Raw genomic sequence first — 22,152 nt, forward strand, 5'->3', positions numbered from 1 at the left:
TAGACGTAAACCTGAAAATCAAGGATCGACCAACCAATCCAGAGACATAATTATTAAATTCACAACCTATTGTGCTAGGCAAAAGGTCTACACATCACGTGCGGGGCTAAGGAACTCACAGTCCTTAAAATGCGCATACCTGAACGAGGAGTTGACTAGACAACGGGGAGAAGTCTTATTCAAAGCCCGAACTTATGTAAAGAACGGCCATGTTAAATATGCCTGGAATACAAATGGAGTTATCATTCTGAAGGACAATAATGACTACATTCATATATATATATATATATATATATATATATATATATATATATATATATATATATATATATATATATATATATATATATATATATATATATATATATATATGTGTGTGTGTGTGTGTATGAGTGATCTTTCTAAAATTCAACCACAACCGTTACTTTCTCCGCGGAGTGTATTCACGATATTCTCAGTCATATACATAATAATTACCGCCTTCACTATTATATAAATCGATATTAGATGTTTGAACCTAATGCCACGACATTATTATGTGTGCTATATTTGTTTCCTTATAAATGTATTGACCTGGCTATATATTATGTAATATGTGTATATGTATGTGTATATGTACTTTAGTTGCGCAGTTTTTATAAATGCATCAGCTTATCTAATTTCTTACCTCGATGAGGCTGATGTTGCTTTTGCTATTGCTTTTGTATTTAGGGGAAGAAGTTTATTCTGAATACAAGTAATATTTATTATTGTTGTATAGGCTACTAATTATGTATGGTTTAAGAGTGATTATTTAAGAAAAAACATTATCAAAAGGAAGAATAGATTGGCGTCCCTTATACTTACTACAGACTTGAAACCGCCGCGATGTAATTGTTGTTTATTTTGAGTTCTTTTTCAAAATGTTCACATTTTGAAGTTAGCTTGATATGTTTCCTAACTGTTTCCTTAAGTTCTTAAACTTCCTGTTACAATAAAACACTTGCATAAACGGCTGATATTCTCTATTCCAATGTTTCGTGTATTGCGGTACCGTTGGGGACACTTTCTGCTCGCTACAGCAAAGCACTTGACATGGATAGTTTCCATCTGTTGGAAATACCTGCCGTTTTTGACTCATCGCCATTATGATACTAAAGCTATATAATGACATATTATTACAACATGAAATAAACAAGATTTTAACCGAATATACACAAAAACGGGATATTATAGAACAACATTGATGACATCTGAACCCAAAACTAATGTTGAATCAAAAACAGATGTTGCTTATGTTTCTAGAAGTAAAAGGGATGATATGGGAAGTGCTAAAATCTCTGGGATAGAAGAGACTGCTATGCAACCAGTAGGAAGCGTAAAGGAAGGGGTAAAGGTGATAGAGAAAATCAGCTCATGTTGAAGATGGGGATAGAAAGGTGCAATTGGGAATGGATTCAGTAAAATCATGTTGCTATGTGAGAGCTTCATTTGATCATTGTGTGAAAAGTAGTGTGCTTGTTGAAACAGGAAATAATGTTTCCCTTTTGAACAATGACGATATGATGCTTTGACAGACAAACCTCCTATAGAGCCTCCTGATAGGACATTAGTTGCAGCAAATTGGTCAAATAGAGCTTATAGGAAGATGTAGATTGACATTTCAGATTGAACACATATCTTTTGAGCATGAGTTTATGATAGCAAATTTGGCTGAATCATTTATGATTTTAGGTATAGATTGTATTGAGGCTCCGAATGCTAGTGTTAAGATTGCTAATAAAATGCTTAAGACCAAGTTAAGTTGCATAAAGATCAATCTTCAATTTGTGCAAGAATTCATGCTGCAGAATCAGTTATACTCCCTGTAAAATCAGAAATGTATACCCCTGCATATGTGAATGGCAATTGTGAAGCAAAAGTTGGTATACTTGAACCAATACAAAATCAAGTTAAAGATGCTTTGTTCATTGCAAGGTCTTTGATTACATCCAAGGAAAGTCATGTGATTCTTTCAGTTATGAACATGACTGATAATGCATTTAGTTTGAAGAGTGACACTATTTTGGGTAGAGTTTGTGCAGTTAAATCTGTCCAGAGAGAAATTGTGTCTGATCAATCATTCAATGATTTAGATAACACTTCATTGCCAGAACATTTGCAACCTGTTATTGCGGGCATGTCTCCAGATTTAAGCTCAGACCAGTTACAAAAAGGAAAGCATGTACTTACACAATACGAGGATGGTTTCGTATGTCTAGATGGTAAATTAGGTCAAACTGAGATAGTTGAACATTTCATAAACACTTGCGATGCAAAACCTAAACAATGTAAATGTTTAAACTTTTTGCTACTGAGCTTGTTTCTGTACCTTTTCGCACAAATAATGTAAAACTAGAAGAGTTCCTTTACATTTGCAGGATAAGTTGATAGACAATTGGACAATATGATGGATTATTGAGCCTTGTCATAGTCCTTGGGCTTCGGGTTTATGTCTTGTAAAGAAAAAGGATAACACTATTAGATTTTGTGTAGATTTGAGGGGTCTTAACTCGGTTACTGTTTTTGATGCATATATTTTACATTTATTTATTTTATAATAGATCCGACATTGGATCAGCTGTCAAATACCTACTTTTACCATAGCTAAGATCTAGCTAGTCGATACTGGCATTGAAATTAAACAAGTTTGATGCTCCAAAAACAGCATTTAGAAATCTAGGCAGAGGCAGTTTATGTTCAACGTTTGTCCGATGGGCCTGAAAAATGCTACTGCGAGTTTTGAAAGAATGGTTGAACATATTTTAGCAGGATTACACTATGAAAAATGTTTGGTGTACTTGGATAATGTTTGTATTTTGGGGTAAACTTTTGATGAGGCCGTAGTGAACTTGAGAAAGATATAAGATGGCAAATCTTAAGTTAAAACCCAGCAATTGTAAACATTTTAGAACAGAGCTTGTTTTTCTAGGCCAGTTGGTGTCCAAAAAGGGAATTACATATGATCCACAGAAAATAAGTGCTGTTAAAGATTGGCCATGTCCACAAAATAAGCAAGAAATGAGGTCATTTGTAGGGATATGCGGGTACTGTCGGAAGATGATTCCTGACTTTTCTGAAATTTCACTTCCATTTGCTAGGCTGACCAAGAAAAAAATGTAGATTAAAATGGGGCGGTTACGGGCGGTAACGGGCGGTAACGGAACCTGTACAGGTCTGTACATCCAAGTTTAGGGATATGCGGGTACGCCGGAAGATGATTCCTGATTTTTTTCTAAAATTTCACTTCCATTTGCTAGGCTGACCAAGAAAAAAAAATCAAATGGGGCGGTAACGGGCAGTAACGGAACCTGTATAGGTGTGTACATCCAGGTTTAGCGGGTTCCGGTCCGGTCCCAAAAAGGTAAAAAAGGGAGGAGTGTAGTGTTAGCCGTATAGGTCACTTCCAACAGCCTCGCTGTTGAGCTAGCTTTTATGGCAATGCGGTTGTGGTGTTGGCTGCAGGTCAAAAGGTACGGGGTTCAATCCCCCGTTTATGCATACACTTTATCTTTCACAATACAGGTGTCAGTAGTAATTCTGTATCGCCTGAATGTGAACGGGGCCATAAGAGCTTGAGGTTCAGACATTTAAGAAGAGTGTGTGTGTGTTTCCGTCTTAAGGAAAAGGATAACAAAATAACAACCCTTTATTATTTATTTCTCTCTGCAACCCCCCTTAATACTTTAGTCATATGAACCAATGCGATATATTAAACCTCTGTGGTAGAGAGAGATGGTGTTTTGTTTTCTTTTTTATAAACCAAAAAAAATATAAGGGACATAATAACATGACCAAACCCGAATACTAATTATTAAATACTAAAAGACATCTAAAGCTACAAATGTGTAAAGCTAGGAGCCACATGATATGATGACTAGAAATTCTGAATGTAAGTTACTTTTTATATAGATTGAAAACATAATTAAAGCGTACTGTTACATTATAACGATTGGCAGGAATTACAATACACACGAGGGCAACAACAAAACAACAAAAACAATATACTTTCTTAATAACTTTTGATGTCATCTTAATATATTTTTTGAGAATATAAATTAAGGTATTCTTGAAAAGAAAATGCAAGAGAATTATTCTAAATATTTTGACCTTTTATTATGTTGATGATTGTTTCAACAATTAAATGCCACCATGGGGATTTTGTGTTATTTTTTTCGAGTTTTAACAGATATAAATGCAAATAATTCTGCCAAATGAATGAATGCAGTAATGCATAATTGATAAAATGTGAACAAATATATTAAAAAACACAAAAACAAACACATCTAACTATATCTATCTAAGAACCAGGCTTTTAGCACAGCAGTGTCTCTTTAAAATTAATGACGTCGAAATTTGTACGGAAGAATAAAGTTTATGTATTGATTATAAAACCCATTTTCTGCAATATTTTCTGTCAAACAAATAGCTTGTATATTCGTCTATATTCAAATTTGACGTAACTTTGCCCTAAAGAGCAATTTGAAAAACAGAAAAACCACGACGATTAGCTCAGCATGCTATCCTTAATATTTAAATACATTATATCTTAAAAAAAGGAACTCATTTCGTTATAAAGTTTAAGTTTATTTATTTTACAATGATTGTGAAGAAAGTTATATCAGCTTATACTAACTCTCTTTCTCGTTTGCACGAGGTAGGGTGAGAGTGTGGTCTTGCGAGGAAAGAAAACCCCCACTCGTCCGGCATGGTGACTACCAACTGACCAACTGACATGCCATCAACTGACATACGCCCCGGCCGAGAATCGAACCTATGAAGCGTTGGGAAAAAGCGTGTGTGCTAGCTACTGCGCTAATTGGACAACCAAATGTCATTTCGTTATTGGTCCTTTTGCATAAATAGGAACAACGCCAATAGGTTTAGTGACCTTTGAAACAAAATCTTTGTATATATATAATATTTATTTGACAATTGCAGTGCTCGTTAATTCGTGCTTGGTCAACGATGGTGTTGTTGCCGTTGAATGCATATTGTCGTTCATTTTCAGTTTGACGAGTGAAATGATGCTGAAAAGATTTTTTCTCATCGTCTTCACTGTTATAAAGATCTATTGTACCACAGGTAAGAATGCCTGTTTTGGTTTATGTAAATGATTTTTGAGAAAAACAGATGAGCTCATACAGAAACTAAATGGTTATCATAAATGCACGATAAGTTTAGATTTCTTTGGTGATGTGAAAGAAAATGGATATCAAATATGTTTTATCGGATATTGGGCATGTCCATAGTGACGGTCCTTTCCTTATGAAAATCATTAGGGATAAGTTTTTTGACCGAAATCGTTGTTTAGTCAGTTTTTTGTCATACAACTGACAAAACATTATGTCGGACCGAACATTGAGTAAACGGTATTATATCAAAATTAATAGTTTACTTGGCCAAACGCAACCGACTCATTCAAAAACAAAAACACGGCCTATTCTTTAAAAGCTTACTTTCTAACCCAACCCTCAACGATATTTTTATTGTTGCCATAAAATTTTAATACATACATAGATATATAATTGATTGAAATTTCAGGTGCTTTGTTGCTGACATCCGACAAACAGTATGCACAACTACAAGGTGATATAACGTTAACCTGCAACACGAGTGATAATGCTAGATTTATTGAGTTTAAATGGAATGACAACTATGTGGGAAGATGCGGCATATTTGCTTGTGAGACAACACATGCAAGAAAGTTTATAGTGAACAAGAATACAGAGCCTGTTGGCTACAACATCTTCACCGTAACGGTGAAGGGCTTTGAGGTGAGCGACGAAGGCTTTTATACATGCGATAATACAGACTTATCGCAGGTCTCTGGAATACAAATCACGTATGCAGGTAACTTTAAAAAAACAAGCTTAATTAACACACAACAATTAATTACTTTACACGAAGTTTTGCTATATTTAAAGGAAATAAAACAGTACTTAAAAATTGCAGTTTTTACATACTGTGCTAGTACCTACTCATAATAAATGATATTTTTTACACAAAGTTTACAGTAAAGCCTGCCCCAAAATACAGATAATTGTTTTTAAGTCATAATCCTGTCTGTTTAAGTGTTTAAAACTATTGAAAATATTAACATTGTTTCCTTTGATTTCCCATATGGGCAACAATTAACTTAACCGTTCGATAACTAACGTGTGGATACAATAGAACGATATTCACCCATACCGTAAGCTACTTAAGGAAAATTTTCCATAAAAAACATCGTGCAACACAAGTATTTCACCTACTACCCACATTATTGATATGGATGCATTAGCATTTAAATGCCAAGACATAACTCGAACAAACTATCGGCAAATGTATGCCTTGATTGAAATGGTGTTTCTTATTTTTAAAGAAGTTGGGGTCGCTTAATCAATGTCAAATAGATGTGATTATGAACATATGACGCAATTAAATCATTGTTTAATAAAACAATATTACATTTATTTAGTACTTACAACTTAGAACTATAAACATATTTGAAATTGTTATTTACTTGTACCCATGTAAGCACTTCACTCAGTTATCTTAGAAACACGTGCAAACCTTGGCTGGTATAATATTTATCAAACATCTTTTGTCATTTCTAACTTAAGTCATTTTCTTAAGTTAAGTATATCACTTATCATATGATATCATCACTTCATAATATCTGAAATACTCTATAATTATTAATTTGATTCAAAAGTCATACTTTCGTGTTAAAAACACCTATACCTTTCTTTTAATTAAACTATGAACAATTTAGGAAATTGACTTAAGTTACGAAATGACTTCAGATGTTATAGGAATACCGGTAAAGTCCTTAAATATATGAACATGGATAATGTACACCATTATGTTGTACTTAAACATAAGTCCATCCTCAGCCCTAAATGAAAGTCCTATGGTAAGCACTATTGTGTACCTTGTAAATACTAACGTCTTGCCTCTGTAGCGACGATGAGCCCCTTCCCGACCGATACCCCCTTAACTTACAATGGACAGATCTATTAGCAGTTGAAACCTGCGACGTCTACTAATTGATAAAAAAAATATTTAAGAGTATAATCAATAAGATACATCATCGCCTCTTCCTCCTCTTTCACAACACAGTTTCGAAATATAAAAGAATGTTAACGATTATAAATACAATAAGGCGATGTACAGCGTGCGACAAGAACGCAGTATAATTTGTTAATGCACGTTAGGGTGCTGCAAGGGTCCGATCGGTTCAAAACCCAGAACCCTGTCAATACAGCGTTATGACCGTTTTAACATTTAACGTTTGACTAGTCTGTTCGATTCACCGGGTAGTTGTTGTGACACTATCGGGTCTATTGTCGTTCAATTGTAGATATATCGATATCATCTTCGGAGTATAGAGTGTTCGTTTCTATATTGTTATCGTGCATTTTTTTGCAAATGTTATTATCGTCCTATACGTGATAAATATACGTTATTGTTATACAGTTAACATCACATCAGTGACACTAACTCCAAATACCGACCCTATATCGGTGATTGAAAACGTTCCACGGCTTTTCCGCTGTGTTACGTCAACGTGTCGTCCTGCAGCCTCGGTAACGTGGTATCTGGGTACTACACAGCTGATATCTGGAATTGAGTCAAGCACCTCGAATGACGTCACTACCAGTACACTTAACTACACCTCACAGAAAAAACACCAGGACATGCGAATCCACTGTCGAGGAAGTAATGGTGGTCAACTTCGCATATCCGAAGACCGACCCATGCTTAACGTTCTATGTAAGTGTTAGTAAAAAAGAGCTCAGTTGCAAATGTTTTTTTATAAAATTAATGTAAACAAATCTGATCATGTTGCAAATACATAATTGAATGAGTATTATATCAGAAACTCGCTTTCATTGTTTTTAAACGCATGTCTGTATGAATAGATGTTGCCAGATTCTTTAACCCGGTATACATTCAGAAAATGCACAAACAAAACGCAAATTGACATAATATTATTTTATAATCGGTAAAAAGATTTAAGAAATGAATTGCGAGATTTATGTCATTAACTGTGTATGAACGCAATCGGGCTGGTTAAATTGACTCCAAGAGTACTTTAACCAGCCCAATTCCGTTCATATCCCCGATATTGACATCAATTAAGCAATTCATTACTTGTAATTACACCAATAGTTCATTATTTCATTCAAAATTTGTTAAAAAATACTTCATTTCATTTAGAAAATAACCATTCTGTAAATAGAACGAGCCGAATGAACCCGGAAACAATTTGTAAATGACGTCATAATAACGCGAAAAAAGTCAAATCACTTTAAACGTAAAATTGAAACACTTATGACAACAAAACATTTAACACATCATAAATTGTACTCTCAAACATGTTTATTTAAGTATTTCGGGGCCTTTTAAACAAAACAGACATAAAAAGATACACAATTTTCAATTAACATGCATATTGTTATTCGATGACTCGCGATCCAATAATATCCGAAGATATTGCGTTCATCGGATAATTATCGCAATTGCCGAAAGGCAGTTCATTTAAGGAATGGATGTTGAGGTGTAAATATAAGCATTTAATTATGGGATTAATACTAACACTAAATAGATAAATAACACTCTCATATAACATATTCTTCTCTCAAAAGATAAACTTTGTCATATGGACACCACCTGTATTTTATATCTCTCTATTTACATGGCGACCTTTTTCTAGCTTCAGATTATGGCCTGAGCAACGAAAGCTTGATAAAGCTTTTTTATGTTAATATGACACACTCATGGTATTGTACTTTTCAATATTTAACAATGACTTATATTCGAGATAATTTATTGTTTTGGCATATGAGTTTATATCAGTACCTAATTTCAGTAATGCACAATCTTTAAGTCTTCCAGTAAATTATTTTTTGAAAACGTTTACAACCCAAATGTCATCTGAAATTCGTGCAAATCCAAAGCCGTATTGAAATAAAAGTATTTTAGTTCGTATCAGCAACTTCACAATCGCTTACTGTGATCGTTCAAAGTATCCGTATTAGTCTCCCTTGATTGCAGTTCAGTAACATAGTCCTCAAGATGTGCTTATATATCTTCGGCTCTCGAGTTCAAAAACAAGTCTTTAATAAAGGTAAACCACTGTTTTTCATATATAAGAATACTAGTATCCGATTGTTTAGGAGCATTACGATAGTTGAAAAGATCTTCTCAGCGATTTATCTCCATTATATGTTTTGTTTTAGATTTGCACAGGTGCCTTAACTGCATTTGTTTTTTTTTTCAATCTATTCATTCAGACCATATCTCCTATTCTTTAACCTTTATAAGGCTAAGGTACTTGTCATATTTAAAGTGTTTACACCCCTTATCCCACCATTCTGCTTGAGTCGACCGCACGCGATTGCTTAACAGGGCCACAGTGCTCTTTTCTTAAACCATTCCCTGACTGCTTGAAAAGCGTGGTAAATTGTTTGAGTTTAATATGGTAGTTATTTTGGGCTATTGTCTGGTCGAAAATTTGCTCTCACTGTGTTACAAATGATTTTTTATAGTCATCGTTCCATGCATAATGATACGCCGTGTGACATTTTGAGAAGTGTTTAATGCACACAAGGATTTTTGACGTTTCAATGGGTAATGATCTAAAAAAGGATTCACATACTTTTTCAAAACTTGAGATGCACTGGAACAAGTCCGAAGCGGCCTAAATATTGTCTACTGCACTGCATTGTTACTTTTAATAAGCTTATTTACTTCTCTAAATACTGCCAAAAAGATGGACGATAAGTAAGTTTCTTATTCCTTATTCCTTTTTCGAATAAGGAAAATTCAAAATGCATTCTTACAGGTATGCATAAAATCATATTTTTGTGATGTGTTATGTCTTTTCAGTAGAATTTAACAACTTTGTAAATAAAAGCAATGCACAAAAATAGAAAAATTCGAATAAGAATAGGTAACTAGTTCATTTATGGCAAGCAATCAGGGGCAGAAAAGAAATCCACGAAAAAGGAACATGGCACTTGATCATTTTTCATTATTCCAACTCAAATACGGAACTGGTTCCTTATTTCTTATTAAAACCAAAATAAGAAAATAGATATTAAAGGTTAATTAAATTAATTTTAAGTTTAAAGTTAAATATTACCATTTCTTCATCTATTTTTCGATTGGCTATGCAACAATGGTCAATATAAAGATTGCGTTTTTTTTTATTCGGCAATTTGGGCTTAAAGTAATTAACAATACAGAGAACTGTGAATAAGGAAGAAGCAAACGGTGAATTTTCAACTTTTTGAATAAAACATTTTTTTATCAAATAACTTAGCAGAAGTTGTCTACATAAAATGTTTGCTGAATTTCATCGTCTATTCAAGAGAGATTTAGTACTTAAAGAGCTTTAAGAACACTCCAAAATCCAAATAAGAAACAGAATTCTGGAAAAAAGCTCAATTTCAAAGTGTTTAATTTGATCATTTTTTGACGAAATATTAATGCCACAGTGATCTAAACAATTAGTTTGAATAAATGCATTGTCTAATTCAGCGTCATAGAGCGCTTCAAGTACTCTTTAACGCAAAATAAATCGAATAAGGAATGAGGTACTATTTCCCTTTTCCTTATTTAAACCCGAATAAGGAACAGAAACGGTGAATTTTCAACTTTTTAAATATGACAATTTTTGATCAAATAACTTAGCAGAAGTGGTCTACATACAAAATGTTTGATGAAATGCATTGACTATTCAAGAGAGTTTTAGTACTTAAATTGCTTTAAAAACGCTCCGAAATCCAAATAAAAAACAGAATTCTGGACAAAAGCTCAATTTTAAAGTGTTTAATTAGCTCATTCTTTGACGAAATACTAATGCCACATTGATCTAAACAAATAGTTTGAATAAATGCATTGTCTAATTCAGCGGGATAAAGCGCTTCAAATTCTTTGTAACGCGAAATAAGTCGAATAAGAAACGAGGAACTATTTGCCTATTCCTTATTCAAACTCGAATAAGGAACAGAAACGGTGATTTTTTTTAAATAATACAATTTTTGATCAAATAACATAGCAGAAGTGGTCTACATAAAAAGTTTGCAAAAATGCATTGTACATTAGTACTAAAAGTGATTAAAAACGAACCAAAACTCCGAATAAGGAACAGAAATCTTGAAAATGTCAAACAAATAACTTAACCGTTTTATCACTTAACGAAAAAACTATGCAGCAGAAGACTACATAAAAAGTTTGTAGAAATGTATTGTCTATTCAAGAGAGTTTTAGTACTTAAAGTGCTTTAAAACGCTCCAATATCCAATTTAACAGATATTTTGAAAACAAAGCTCAATTTCAAAGTGTTAAATGCTCATTTTTTTGCCGAAATATCAATGCTACATTGATCTAAACAAATAGTTTCAATATTCAATTGAATAGACAATGCATTTCTGCAAATATTTTATGTAGACAACATCAGCATAGTCATTTGTCGAAGGTGATAAAAAAGGCTGCGTTGTTTTTATACGGTGCCTTGGGCTTAAAGTAATCAGCAATACACAGAACTGTGAATAAGGAATAAGGATGCGGTGAATTTTCAACTTTTAAATAAATATATTTTTTTATCATATTACTAAGCACTAGTTCCTTATTCTTTATTCGAAAAAGGAATATGGCATAAGGAATTATAACTTATCGTCCATGCAAAAAAAGAAGGTTTGACATATTAGTGCTACTTTCTCTATGAAAGTCATATGAATCAATTTTTGTCTATTCGAGGATAATACTTTAGTAATTCAAACACATTGAAACAATTGCTTTGAATGCACCGACATAGTTTATCAACAATTTACTAACTTACGAATTTATAAACGGAAGTTCAAATGAGATGAAGAGTGAAAACTATGTACTGTTTCATGCCAAAATGAGAAAGGGAACGTTGCCTTTTCGCAAGCGTTTATAACATGTTTGAATGATCAAGATCTTAATGTAAGCCCTTTAAATAGTGCCTTTAAGCAGAATCCTTGTTTAAAGTTAATGTAAGCCTTAAACTTACAGCACCGATTCATTGTTTGTTGAGGAAAGTTACAACATTGATGGAAACACTGCACTATTCATAACACAAGCTGGATAATTATACGTGTTACGTTGTAGATGCATTAAGACAAAACATATTTATGTAGTGAAAATATGAACAATATATATATATATATATATATATATATATATATATATATATATATATATATTTATATATATATATATATATATATATATATATATATATATATATATATATATATATATATATATATATATATATTTATATATATATATATATATATGTTGTGCAATTCTTAACTCATATTAACTAACAATAAATGAATAACAATGGAACTTTTTGTGTAGGTAGCATAAGCAAAGAGCTAGCCTGGAATTGCTTTTGAGGAGGATTGCAGCGTAACAAAATACATACGATACTAAATTAGAGTAACGTTTAGTTATATCTCTATTTCGCAAAAGGAAAAGGACGGTTGCAACTTTTTCCTTACTCATACAATTAATGAATTGGCTTTCTTTCATGCTTTTCGATGAAATATGGAGTCTATTCAGTGAAATTTTCAGAACTACTTTTAAAATCCATTGCAGTTACCCTTGATCAAAACAGAACACTCAACCATAAAATGTTGGCAAAACACTTTTAAAACCTAAAATTTCTGTACATAGGTTTAAACATATATATTTGGAAATTAACAACTTAACCGTTTATTAGAACATGGTTATCCCGTTTTTTTTTCAAACATTGTCTTGATATTGAAGCTAAATTTTCAAACATTTGCTGTCATACCAAACAAATTACAGACAAAAACAACTGTTCGAACATAAATAGAATGTAATATCATCGTTAGAATGTATTTTGAACTGTTTGTCCATGTAATACGAACTTCCCGGAAAAATCACACAGCGATTTACAGATTAATTGATTTGTTTACCCCACCCACGCGTCAAATTTGTCAACAAACTAGCGTGGTCCTCATCATTACCTGAATAAACGACCTGTTTTCAAGCGAAACATACTGGTCTCTAACAGTAAGATAACTGAATATACATCATGAAACACACTCTTAAACTAAAAAAAATGTTTAAAATCCAATGATTATCCGCAATTGTTTTGACATAGCATTCGACCTTTCAAATTTTCATTCAATACATGGCGGCGGGGTGGTAATTTGGTTATGTATTCATACCACGCTTAAAATAAAAGCGTTTTCGTTAATTTTTGGAACATGGATGCACTTATAAAATTTCATCGAAAACTGTGCATAAAATCTTTACGATCGAATTATAAACTATAACAACGAATATCAGAGAACTCTTTCTCAACAAACCGGAAATAGAAAATTGACAGCTATATTTTTTGCATGAGGAGCGCCCTACGGGTAGCGGCGTGAATAACAACCTTTTTCAAAAAAGGGGGAAATTTAGAAAATAGATTGAAATTCTATAAAACTCGGAAAATAAACATTACAGAAACAGAAAATTAGTTTATTTCAGTGAAAGATTCGCCAATCGTGAAAATATTTTTTTCTATGACACTTGTGAAATAAAATACAATCTTACACTGAATAAACAAATATCCTATATTTACTTTCTAGTTGCCCATATGAAAAAAAACCTGGTTTCGTCGTATTTCGGCGCTTCTAGTTGGGTTGTTATTTACTCGGTATTTAAAATTCCGGTAATTAAGCAGTAAATTTAGAAAAGTTAACATTTGTTGTTTGTGTTTTTGTATTGATTTAAGGTTAATTAAAGTGAATAAAAAACAACATACAAAAAACGTTCCCTTATTATTTCAATAATCAAATTTAATGTACAATCATGTGGAAGAATTCTGATTCGTTTTCATGAAATTGGTGACTTGAAACTTGATTATGATTTGTTTGTATCATTTAAAAAGGATGACACTTCATTTATTTCGTGATTTCTTTGACAGTGAAAAAGAAATAGTTTTATATCAAGGCTTGATAGAAAAAAGTTGTGTCGACCGCCGTGGGCAGCGCATGTAATGTTCAATGCAATTTAATGTTAAATCTGACCCAAGACTGGCAAATCATTTGGACATAAAATACCATTAATACTTTTAATAATACAGTACTTACACATACCATTTTAACTTTATCTATTAAGAAAAAGCATTACATTTCAACAGCATGACATAAAATAATTAATCAAGTGGATGTATGAATCCTAAAAAAGCTTGACCTAGCTTAAGAAGGAAATGCTTACACTTCGCTGGTAACTTTTAATATATACACAAAATACACGCAAACAACATGAATGTAGTCAGAATAAAGTTCTGAAGAATGTATATATATATATATTCATGTTTTTAATTTAAGGCTTGAAAGGCATGTCTTTGCTTCGGCTTTGCAGTTGTATTTGTCGAGATTTATTCCGAGATTAAATGTTCTCTCCTTTGAAACTGAAACGTATTTGTTGCTTACTATATGATTATTATCTATTTTATATCCAGGTCAATTTAATTTACTCACAGATATTGTACCAACATAATTATCAAATACACTTTAGACGGCCCAGGTAAACCCGTTTGTAGACTTGATGGGTCAGCGTTGTCATCTACTGTAGCAGTAAGAGAAGGCTGGGAGTTTCGTTTAAATTGCACCAGCGACGGTAATCCGTCGCCAAGTGTTTCCTGGACCCACCCTGGGGACGGACAAGCTAGTCCTCTTTTCATCAGCGGCATTCAAAGAACACATAAGGGATTATTTAGGATACAAGCACGGAACTTTCTGGTTCCATCCAATCAAAAGGCAGTTAATCTCACAAAGGACATTAATGTCACAGTCGACGTTCAATGTAAGGGTTTTATCTTTTCTAGCGTATTTATGAATTTATTTACTACGACTCGTTTAACCGTTAATAAATTCGAATTTGTTTTAAAATTAGACAACATTCAGAATATTAAAATATATCAGTATTGATTATTCTAAGTACGCGTTATTAGAATATGTCGGTTAGTATTGTAAAATCGGTATACTGTTTATCATAGATCCACCGGATCCGCCGAGTTGCCGCGTCGGATCGACTGCCATATTATCAGACATCGTATCAGCAATACGAGGAAACACTATCACAATCAACTGTTCCTGTGATAGCAACCCGCCATCCAGGTACTCGTGGTCTGTAACCAGAGTTTCCACTCCAACTTTTGGACAAAGTCTTGACCTGCTCATTCGGAACACAACTACGATAACGTTGACCATGGAAAACAGCATGCAATTTACAAACGGAAGTACTGAACAGGGGAGACGTGAGTCGCCATTCGACGTTAGAGTTTTGTGTAAGTGCCTTGTACCTAATTATTAAAGAATCAACGCTCAGTATAGCAGAGATGATTTACAAATAGCTACGATCTTTTAGGTCCCTATTTCATTAGGCAGAATAAATGTTCTTGCATACCAGACGTGTGTTTCCGGTTATGTGACCAGTGCTGGAAATACCCGTCTTACACCCACAATGAGTCACGTGCAACAACGCGCCACATCTTATTTCTTTTATTGTATGATTTATGAAAAGTATATTATACCATTTCAATAAAGGGCAATCAAATAGATCAGTATGCAAAACTTTTAATTAAAATTGAAAATAAATAATCGGAAAAATGCGATTTTTAGAGGGCCTATTTGACTTCAATAGTCATTTAAAATTACTTCGCCCTATGACGTCAGTAAACAACGTCGCATGCGCTTTTTCGTGAAATGTACAAAAGTGCGTTTTCCTACGTATTTTTTTCCACAAATTTATAATTTTATATATGCAAGAAAAAATATCAAATTTTCAAGTTTTTCCGATCCGGATCGAAAAATCGGACCCTCTGGCACGTTGCGTGGCCGGTAACTCGCCAAGCCTCGTTACCGGCTTACGCGCGTGCCCTCGGGTCGGATTGTTTCTATCCGTACCGGAAACACATGATAGATACTTATACTTTTATGAATACATTTATATTCTATGAATACTATGCGAAATATTTAAAAGTATACATCATAATAGACGATTTCCGAATTATTCTCATTTGGTTAAATAAATTATTATTTGTCGCAAGTGCAGAGCAAAATATGTTTCCAATCAACATGCCGATCTTTTGTATGGATACTAAAACAATGGCAGAACTGTCATACATGTAAATCAGCAATGCTTAATGATAGTCAAATGGCAAGATTATTTAGCAGTTAAATATATTTCAAGTTCCTACGTGCACAACAATTTAAGAGGATAAAAATATAAAACATATGTTAAATAATTTTAAAAAGTCAATAAGTTGAAGATATTTCTTCTTGGTGCTATATAAGCTTTACATAAATGCAAATAATGACTTAAATAATTTCTATGACACAACACTTAATTGGCTAATCATTTAAGCGAACCTTTTAACCTTACTTTAAAACGATTATTAGGTGTACTTGGTACATTTCAATCTTTGGCAGTGCGAATATATATTTATAAAAGATGTCATTTTATCATTTTATTTCAATATTATAAAACAAAGTCACTCTGGCCTGAGAGAAAAAATAAATTTACTTTAAAACCAATTATTTTCATTTACTAGGATGAATGTCTTTTTTTATCCGTCATTTAAATCGGGGATTTTCAGAAATTTGTTATATTTCAGGATTATTATAATTTGGAAGGAAATATTAGGCCTAAATGCAATAAACGATTGTCGAATGTAAAACAGTATATCATGAGTAAAATTTGTATCTGATATTTCTGTACTATCCAGTGGTTGCTTTTGTAATACACGGAATTTGCATTTTGAATGCAGTGTTTGTTGTTTATGTATTCGTTTTTACAGTAATTTAAGGATATATATATATATATGTATAATGTGTATTTATCCTGAAATAAAAGCCATTTTGTGCGTTTGCGAAAGCTCATTGTTTTAAAAGTAAAACTTGTATATGCCAGTCATTACGGCGTTTATGAAGAAACTAGCCCGCTACACTACAGAACGCGACCAACCACTAATATCTTAAGCCGAGTGTCACCGCTTGTAAATATTCTATTACATAATTCAGTATAACTTTTCTGGTAGGGCCAAACTTACCTTTGGAAATACATGATCGAATAAGCATTTTGACGAAACACTTACGATGAAACTATCAAAATAGTTTTATATGAAGTTTTGCTTTAAACAAAACAGCCTGTGTTGCTTATGAAATATAAGTTTATTTCTGGTAATGTTTGTGTGAGATATGTCATCACCACGGCAGTCCATTGTTATCCAGTCGATCTCTCTCACTATTAAAACCCTCACATTCCAGAACGGAATGTTCTTTTGTATTATGTCATTCACCGTTTACATTCATTGTTTTAGAGTTTTACAAATGACATAACATCATTACAAGGGAAGGACTAGAGTGTTCAACAATATCATAACCTAATTGATGCCATATCTATCATAGAAATACAGTTTGCTGGAATCCCTCTTTAAACTATTACACCTCAGCATATACAATGAGCATAGAGGAAAAAACGAACACAAAACGTTATAAAATGTTTGGTAAAAATATTTTGTTTAGCATTGTTTATGTTATTATTCTTTCGGACTGGTATGTTTGTGTTACAAACAACGTATTAAGTTACCTTAGACAACTGTGATAGTAAAACGATTTTCACATCTTCATATAATTTACATGGTTTGCCTGAATGCTTTCCGAAACGGAACAAACTTGTGAATGACACAACGATGTAGGTAAATGGACATCATCATTGACTACCTTATAATCTGTACGATATTAGGTGTTCAAACAATGTGGATACTTTACCCAGTGATGGTCACTAGAATTTGCGCAAATTCTTGTACTAACAACAACAAACACCATGTTAGAACCTTTCCACATGGTTGCATTTTATCCATGCACAATTGATAACAAAATGGTTTTAACTGTATTTAATTTTTATAACAAATACACATTTACAACATACACATATGATATATAGAGTTGAAGAGAAAGCCATAGGCTTGTATGAAACCTTTTTTTTATTTTCTGCAAACAATACTATAAATAAATTAATTGATTCCAGAAAAACACGTATATACTGTGTAAATTGGTACATCGATAGTTAGAGAAAATGAATTATTAAATATGTTTAACATATGAGAAACTATATATGTCAGTATAAATCTGGTTAGAGTGATAATAAGTAAAATTTAAGAAGCTAATCCATTGACAAAGACAGAAGGTTACTAGTGCAATTGAAGTCAGATAATCATGTTACAAAATTACATATTTATTATACAAAGTGTTTGTGATCGCGTTGCAAATGTACTGTAGTGAACTGCTGAAGTATTTCGAGTTGAAGTAACATGAAGGGGCTCTGTTTGTTATTGTAGTCAAATATTGAGACAATAGGTAAAAAGGAAAGTGAGAAGAAGATAGAAGGTAAGGTAACAAATATGATCATAATCATGTATATTTCAACATTATCACTGTCACCAGCCGATGTCCCAAAAGCTATGTACCATTGACATGCAACTCTCAGTATCATACACTAAAAGAAGTTGTAACCAGACCTGGCATGAAGGCCTATTGTTTAATACATACATACTATGAAGGTCAAACTAAACCACCAAAATCGCTATCGAATTATGAAAAAATGAAATCGCAAAACTATGAAAATATATTTGCACAATATAACATTCTGCAAACTGATTACTAACAAATTACTGCATAAAACGCTGGATCATGACGAGCACTTCTTGGAATGCCATACACATACACTCTGTCTAACCATGCTTCGAAATCATAATTCGAACTTCGAATAAATTTATAGGCGTTGTACGATGTACACTTAAGACGTGTTCATACAATTATTCTATAAATATCGAATACAGTAATATTGTGCTTTTGCGAGTGTGTTTTTTCCTTGTAAATAAAATAAAATAAAATATTCTGTTGTTGTAAGTGTTTAATTACATTCAGTTTTAGGCATTTAAGGAAAACAAAATAAATTGTTAAAATAATATTATGTAAAAGATATTTAGTTGTTTTGTGAAAATGGATTGGAAGGTGTCTTCTGTTGTCTTTTTTCCTTGTAAAATTATTTATTCATAAAATGAATATTTAACACTTTTTTTCTTTACTCATTTCATCTGTAAGGCGTGCTATATATGCTTTCTCATTATACTCAGATCCCCCGAGCAGCCCCACCTTTTACAACGGCGGAACAACTGGGCCGCGTATTACAGGAAACAGCCTCTCTGTCATTCGGGGCAAATCAGTCACCGTCGCATGTGTATCCATCGGCAAACCCGCTGCCTCGTACTCATCCTGGAATGGCGCTAGTCAGCTGTGGACATTCACTGCTAACTCGGACACATCGAGGACGTGCGTGGCCTCGAACACGCTCAACCCGACCGGATACAACGACGAGTCTAAATCCGTATCGGGCACACTGAATATTAAAGTAATGTGTAAGTATTTCTTGAAATTAATTTTATACGGTCTCGAATCCGTCCGATGCACGCTGAATCTTATTCAAGCTACATGTGTATTAATTAAAACTTCTTACCTTCAAAAATGAACATACATTGAGCTTCAACAGATATAGTATGTGCGTTGAAGCAAGTATTTTTTTCACAAATCATATTGGGCGCATAATTGCTGTTAACCAAAACTGCTATTGATCAAAGCGTCAAAAAATAATTTTTGTGTAAATGCTTATCAAATTAAATATGAAATAAATGTTTTTACGAAAAATATAATATGATCATCAAATATGTCACCTCGGAATTACAATTGTAATTGACCTTACGACAGCGGCTTCTAAGCCACGCCCCCTGATATCAAGGGAGCGAACTCTGTCTATGTCCGTCAAACAAACGAGGAAGTAATGGCGTCTCGCGTCGTTTCGCTTTCCGATATTCCTGACAAATTATCATAAATGTGACATTACAATGCGAAAAAAATAGAAGTCAAAGGAATTTGTAACTGGCTGCTACATCGGAAGGCTCGATATATCTTTAGAAAATGACGATATCTAACATGTACGTGGTGAAATCTATCCAAGTCAGAGAAAATCGGATAGCCGACATGTTGTCAATATTGACATCGATACAAATGAAAAGCGTGTGTGTGACGCATACTGTAAATGCAAACAAGGGTAAGTTTAACTTTTAATAACACCGGTCCTTCTTACAGTATTGTTTAAACAAAGATTAAATCATCGCACAATATGAGTAAATCATAAATGGCCCGAATGGGGAACCCGGAAGTGACATTAAATAACAGTTACATGCCAGCTATACAGTATAACCTTGTATTCTATAGTATGAGCAGAAATGGTTTATTGGGGTTATGCATAAAAAGTTTCAGTTCTAAGCGATTGAACACTCTCCCTTATGAATAATAATGTAATAGTTGACAAGTGACAATCGTGGGTGATACCAATCTGTAACTTTTGCATTGCTCAAACATTCACATGCTTTGATTTTTGTTCTTACGGAAATTGTGGAACATGTTCACACACTCTGGCTGTAAAAGTAGACCTGGGAGGAAAAGTGCCCCCGGTGTGGGGCTCGCACTCACAACCACCAGAACACTAGCCCGGCACTCTAACCAACTAAGCTGACCGGGCAGCTGGTTCTAACCCACACACACTACCCTCCCCCCATTTACCGGTTAAGGCTGGTTGAGGGTCTCCTGCTATTTACCGTTGACACCATTAAAGTATTCTGATTGATGGAGATAAGGAAGTCCCCTTATTATTGTCTTCAACAAGCCTACCGCCACAGGGGACCTAGCATAAGACCGGACCCCCCCCCCCCCCCCCACACACACATGATATTTGCCAGTCCAGGCAATGTCAACCGCAAGAGAAAACCAGTGATGACAAGTTTTGCAAATAATCGGTAGGACCTATTTTAAAGCTTTTTATAACATTTAGTTTTACTTTGCTGTACAAAAGTTTTACTTTGCTTTTATTTATTTCAGGAAAGTGTGGTCTTTTGAAGAGAGTTCTTGAAGTTGTTCAGCATGTTGTTTTGATGGATTCTTGGAAGGATGTACCTCTATGATGTTAGCTTCAGTTCTGGAGTATAACACCAGTTGTTGCATATTTAATATCAGATTTATTAAATACATTGTTGTTCTGCAAACATTACTTAAACTTTGATATTTCTTTGGTGTTTATGTATGATATTGTAGGTGAATATCTCTTTATTGCAATGGCAAATATATTTTAAAATATATAGCATTAGCAGAAGTTATTTTTCACTGTTAAAGCTGCACTTTCACAGATTGATCACTTTGACAACTTACACAGGATTCGATTGCATTTATCATATTTTGGCTCGGAGAAGTTTGCTTTGTGATTTATATATTAGGTCTTAATTTAAAGAATGCCAAAATAAGCCGATTCTGAGACAAAAAGTGTCCAACTAGAATTCTGTGAGAGTGCAACTTTAAGAATACTGTTAATCGAGTGTGCATGTGATCCGGACTCTGAACATTGGATGAACTATCATTAAATATTGTAGATTTACGTAAATGGCCCAAAATATAAGAATAACAATGAAAATATGTACATGTTTGACTTGTTCTTTATTCATAATAAGTCTAAGTCTTTACAGCACATGTTTGGCAGAATCAAGTTCTAATGAACATAATAATTGATTTAAATGTACAGTGAAATAAATTGTTTTATACAGAAAATAATACCTTAACGATTCAGACCGATCTGTTCTCGTTTTGTTTTGGTGGCTCAAATATTTATCTGAGTTTTGGAGGAGGCATAGCTGGTGTGAGCTGGTCAAATACAGTAGCTGCTTGAGGGTCAGGGTTTTCTTGATTGGATTTCCCGTCGACAAAGTGCTGATATGAAAATAAGAAATCTATGAAATGTGTCGGAATGACAGCTACAAAAGTCATTGTTTACATAGGAACCATACGAGTAGATGAGATTCGGAAGCATGCGATGGTTCGGACAAAAATTTAGTTGTACGATATTTCCTGATTTACTTTGAAAGCAAAGCAGTTAATACAAACTACATAACGGTATCGACAAAAATACCTCTATCTTGAATGAAATCAATCGTGTCCATGTTGAACCTGATATTAAATGGCCATTAATGCCGATTAG

The 22,152-nt window shown here is 33.4% G+C and overlaps 1 protein-coding gene and 1 long non-coding RNA gene across 3 annotated transcripts in view; both read left to right on the forward strand.

The window, feature by feature from the left end:
- The first annotated feature begins 3,341 nt into the window (after positions 1–3,341).
- Positions 3,342–22,152, forward strand: part of LOC128235346 (hemicentin-2-like) — a 29,272-nt gene continuing 10,461 nt past the window's right edge. Inside the window, exons 1-7 of the mRNA XM_052950160.1 lie at positions 3,342–3,382; positions 5,030–5,103; positions 5,563–5,871; positions 7,480–7,776; positions 14,581–14,868; positions 15,062–15,352; positions 19,205–19,486. Coding sequence (XP_052806120.1) covers positions 5,043–5,103; positions 5,563–5,871; positions 7,480–7,776; positions 14,581–14,868; positions 15,062–15,352; positions 19,205–19,486 — 1,528 coding nt within the window. The 5' untranslated portion in view covers positions 3,342–3,382; positions 5,030–5,042. The remainder of the gene's footprint in view (positions 3,383–5,029; positions 5,104–5,562; positions 5,872–7,479; positions 7,777–14,580; positions 14,869–15,061; positions 15,353–19,204; positions 19,487–22,152) is intronic.
- Positions 19,847–21,597, forward strand: LOC128235347 (uncharacterized). 2 transcript variants are annotated; one of them, XR_008261193.1, is made up of 2 exons: positions 19,847–20,175; positions 21,006–21,597. It is a non-coding gene; the product is annotated as an uncharacterized LOC128235347 (long non-coding RNA). The 2 variants fall into 2 exon arrangements; XR_008261194.1 differs by lacking the exon at positions 19,847–20,175 and adding an exon at positions 20,838–20,923.

The sequence above is a fragment of the Mya arenaria genome, chromosome 5 (genome assembly GCF_026914265.1).
Source record: "Mya arenaria isolate MELC-2E11 chromosome 5, ASM2691426v1".
NCBI lineage: Eukaryota > Metazoa > Mollusca > Bivalvia > Myida > Myidae > Mya > Mya arenaria.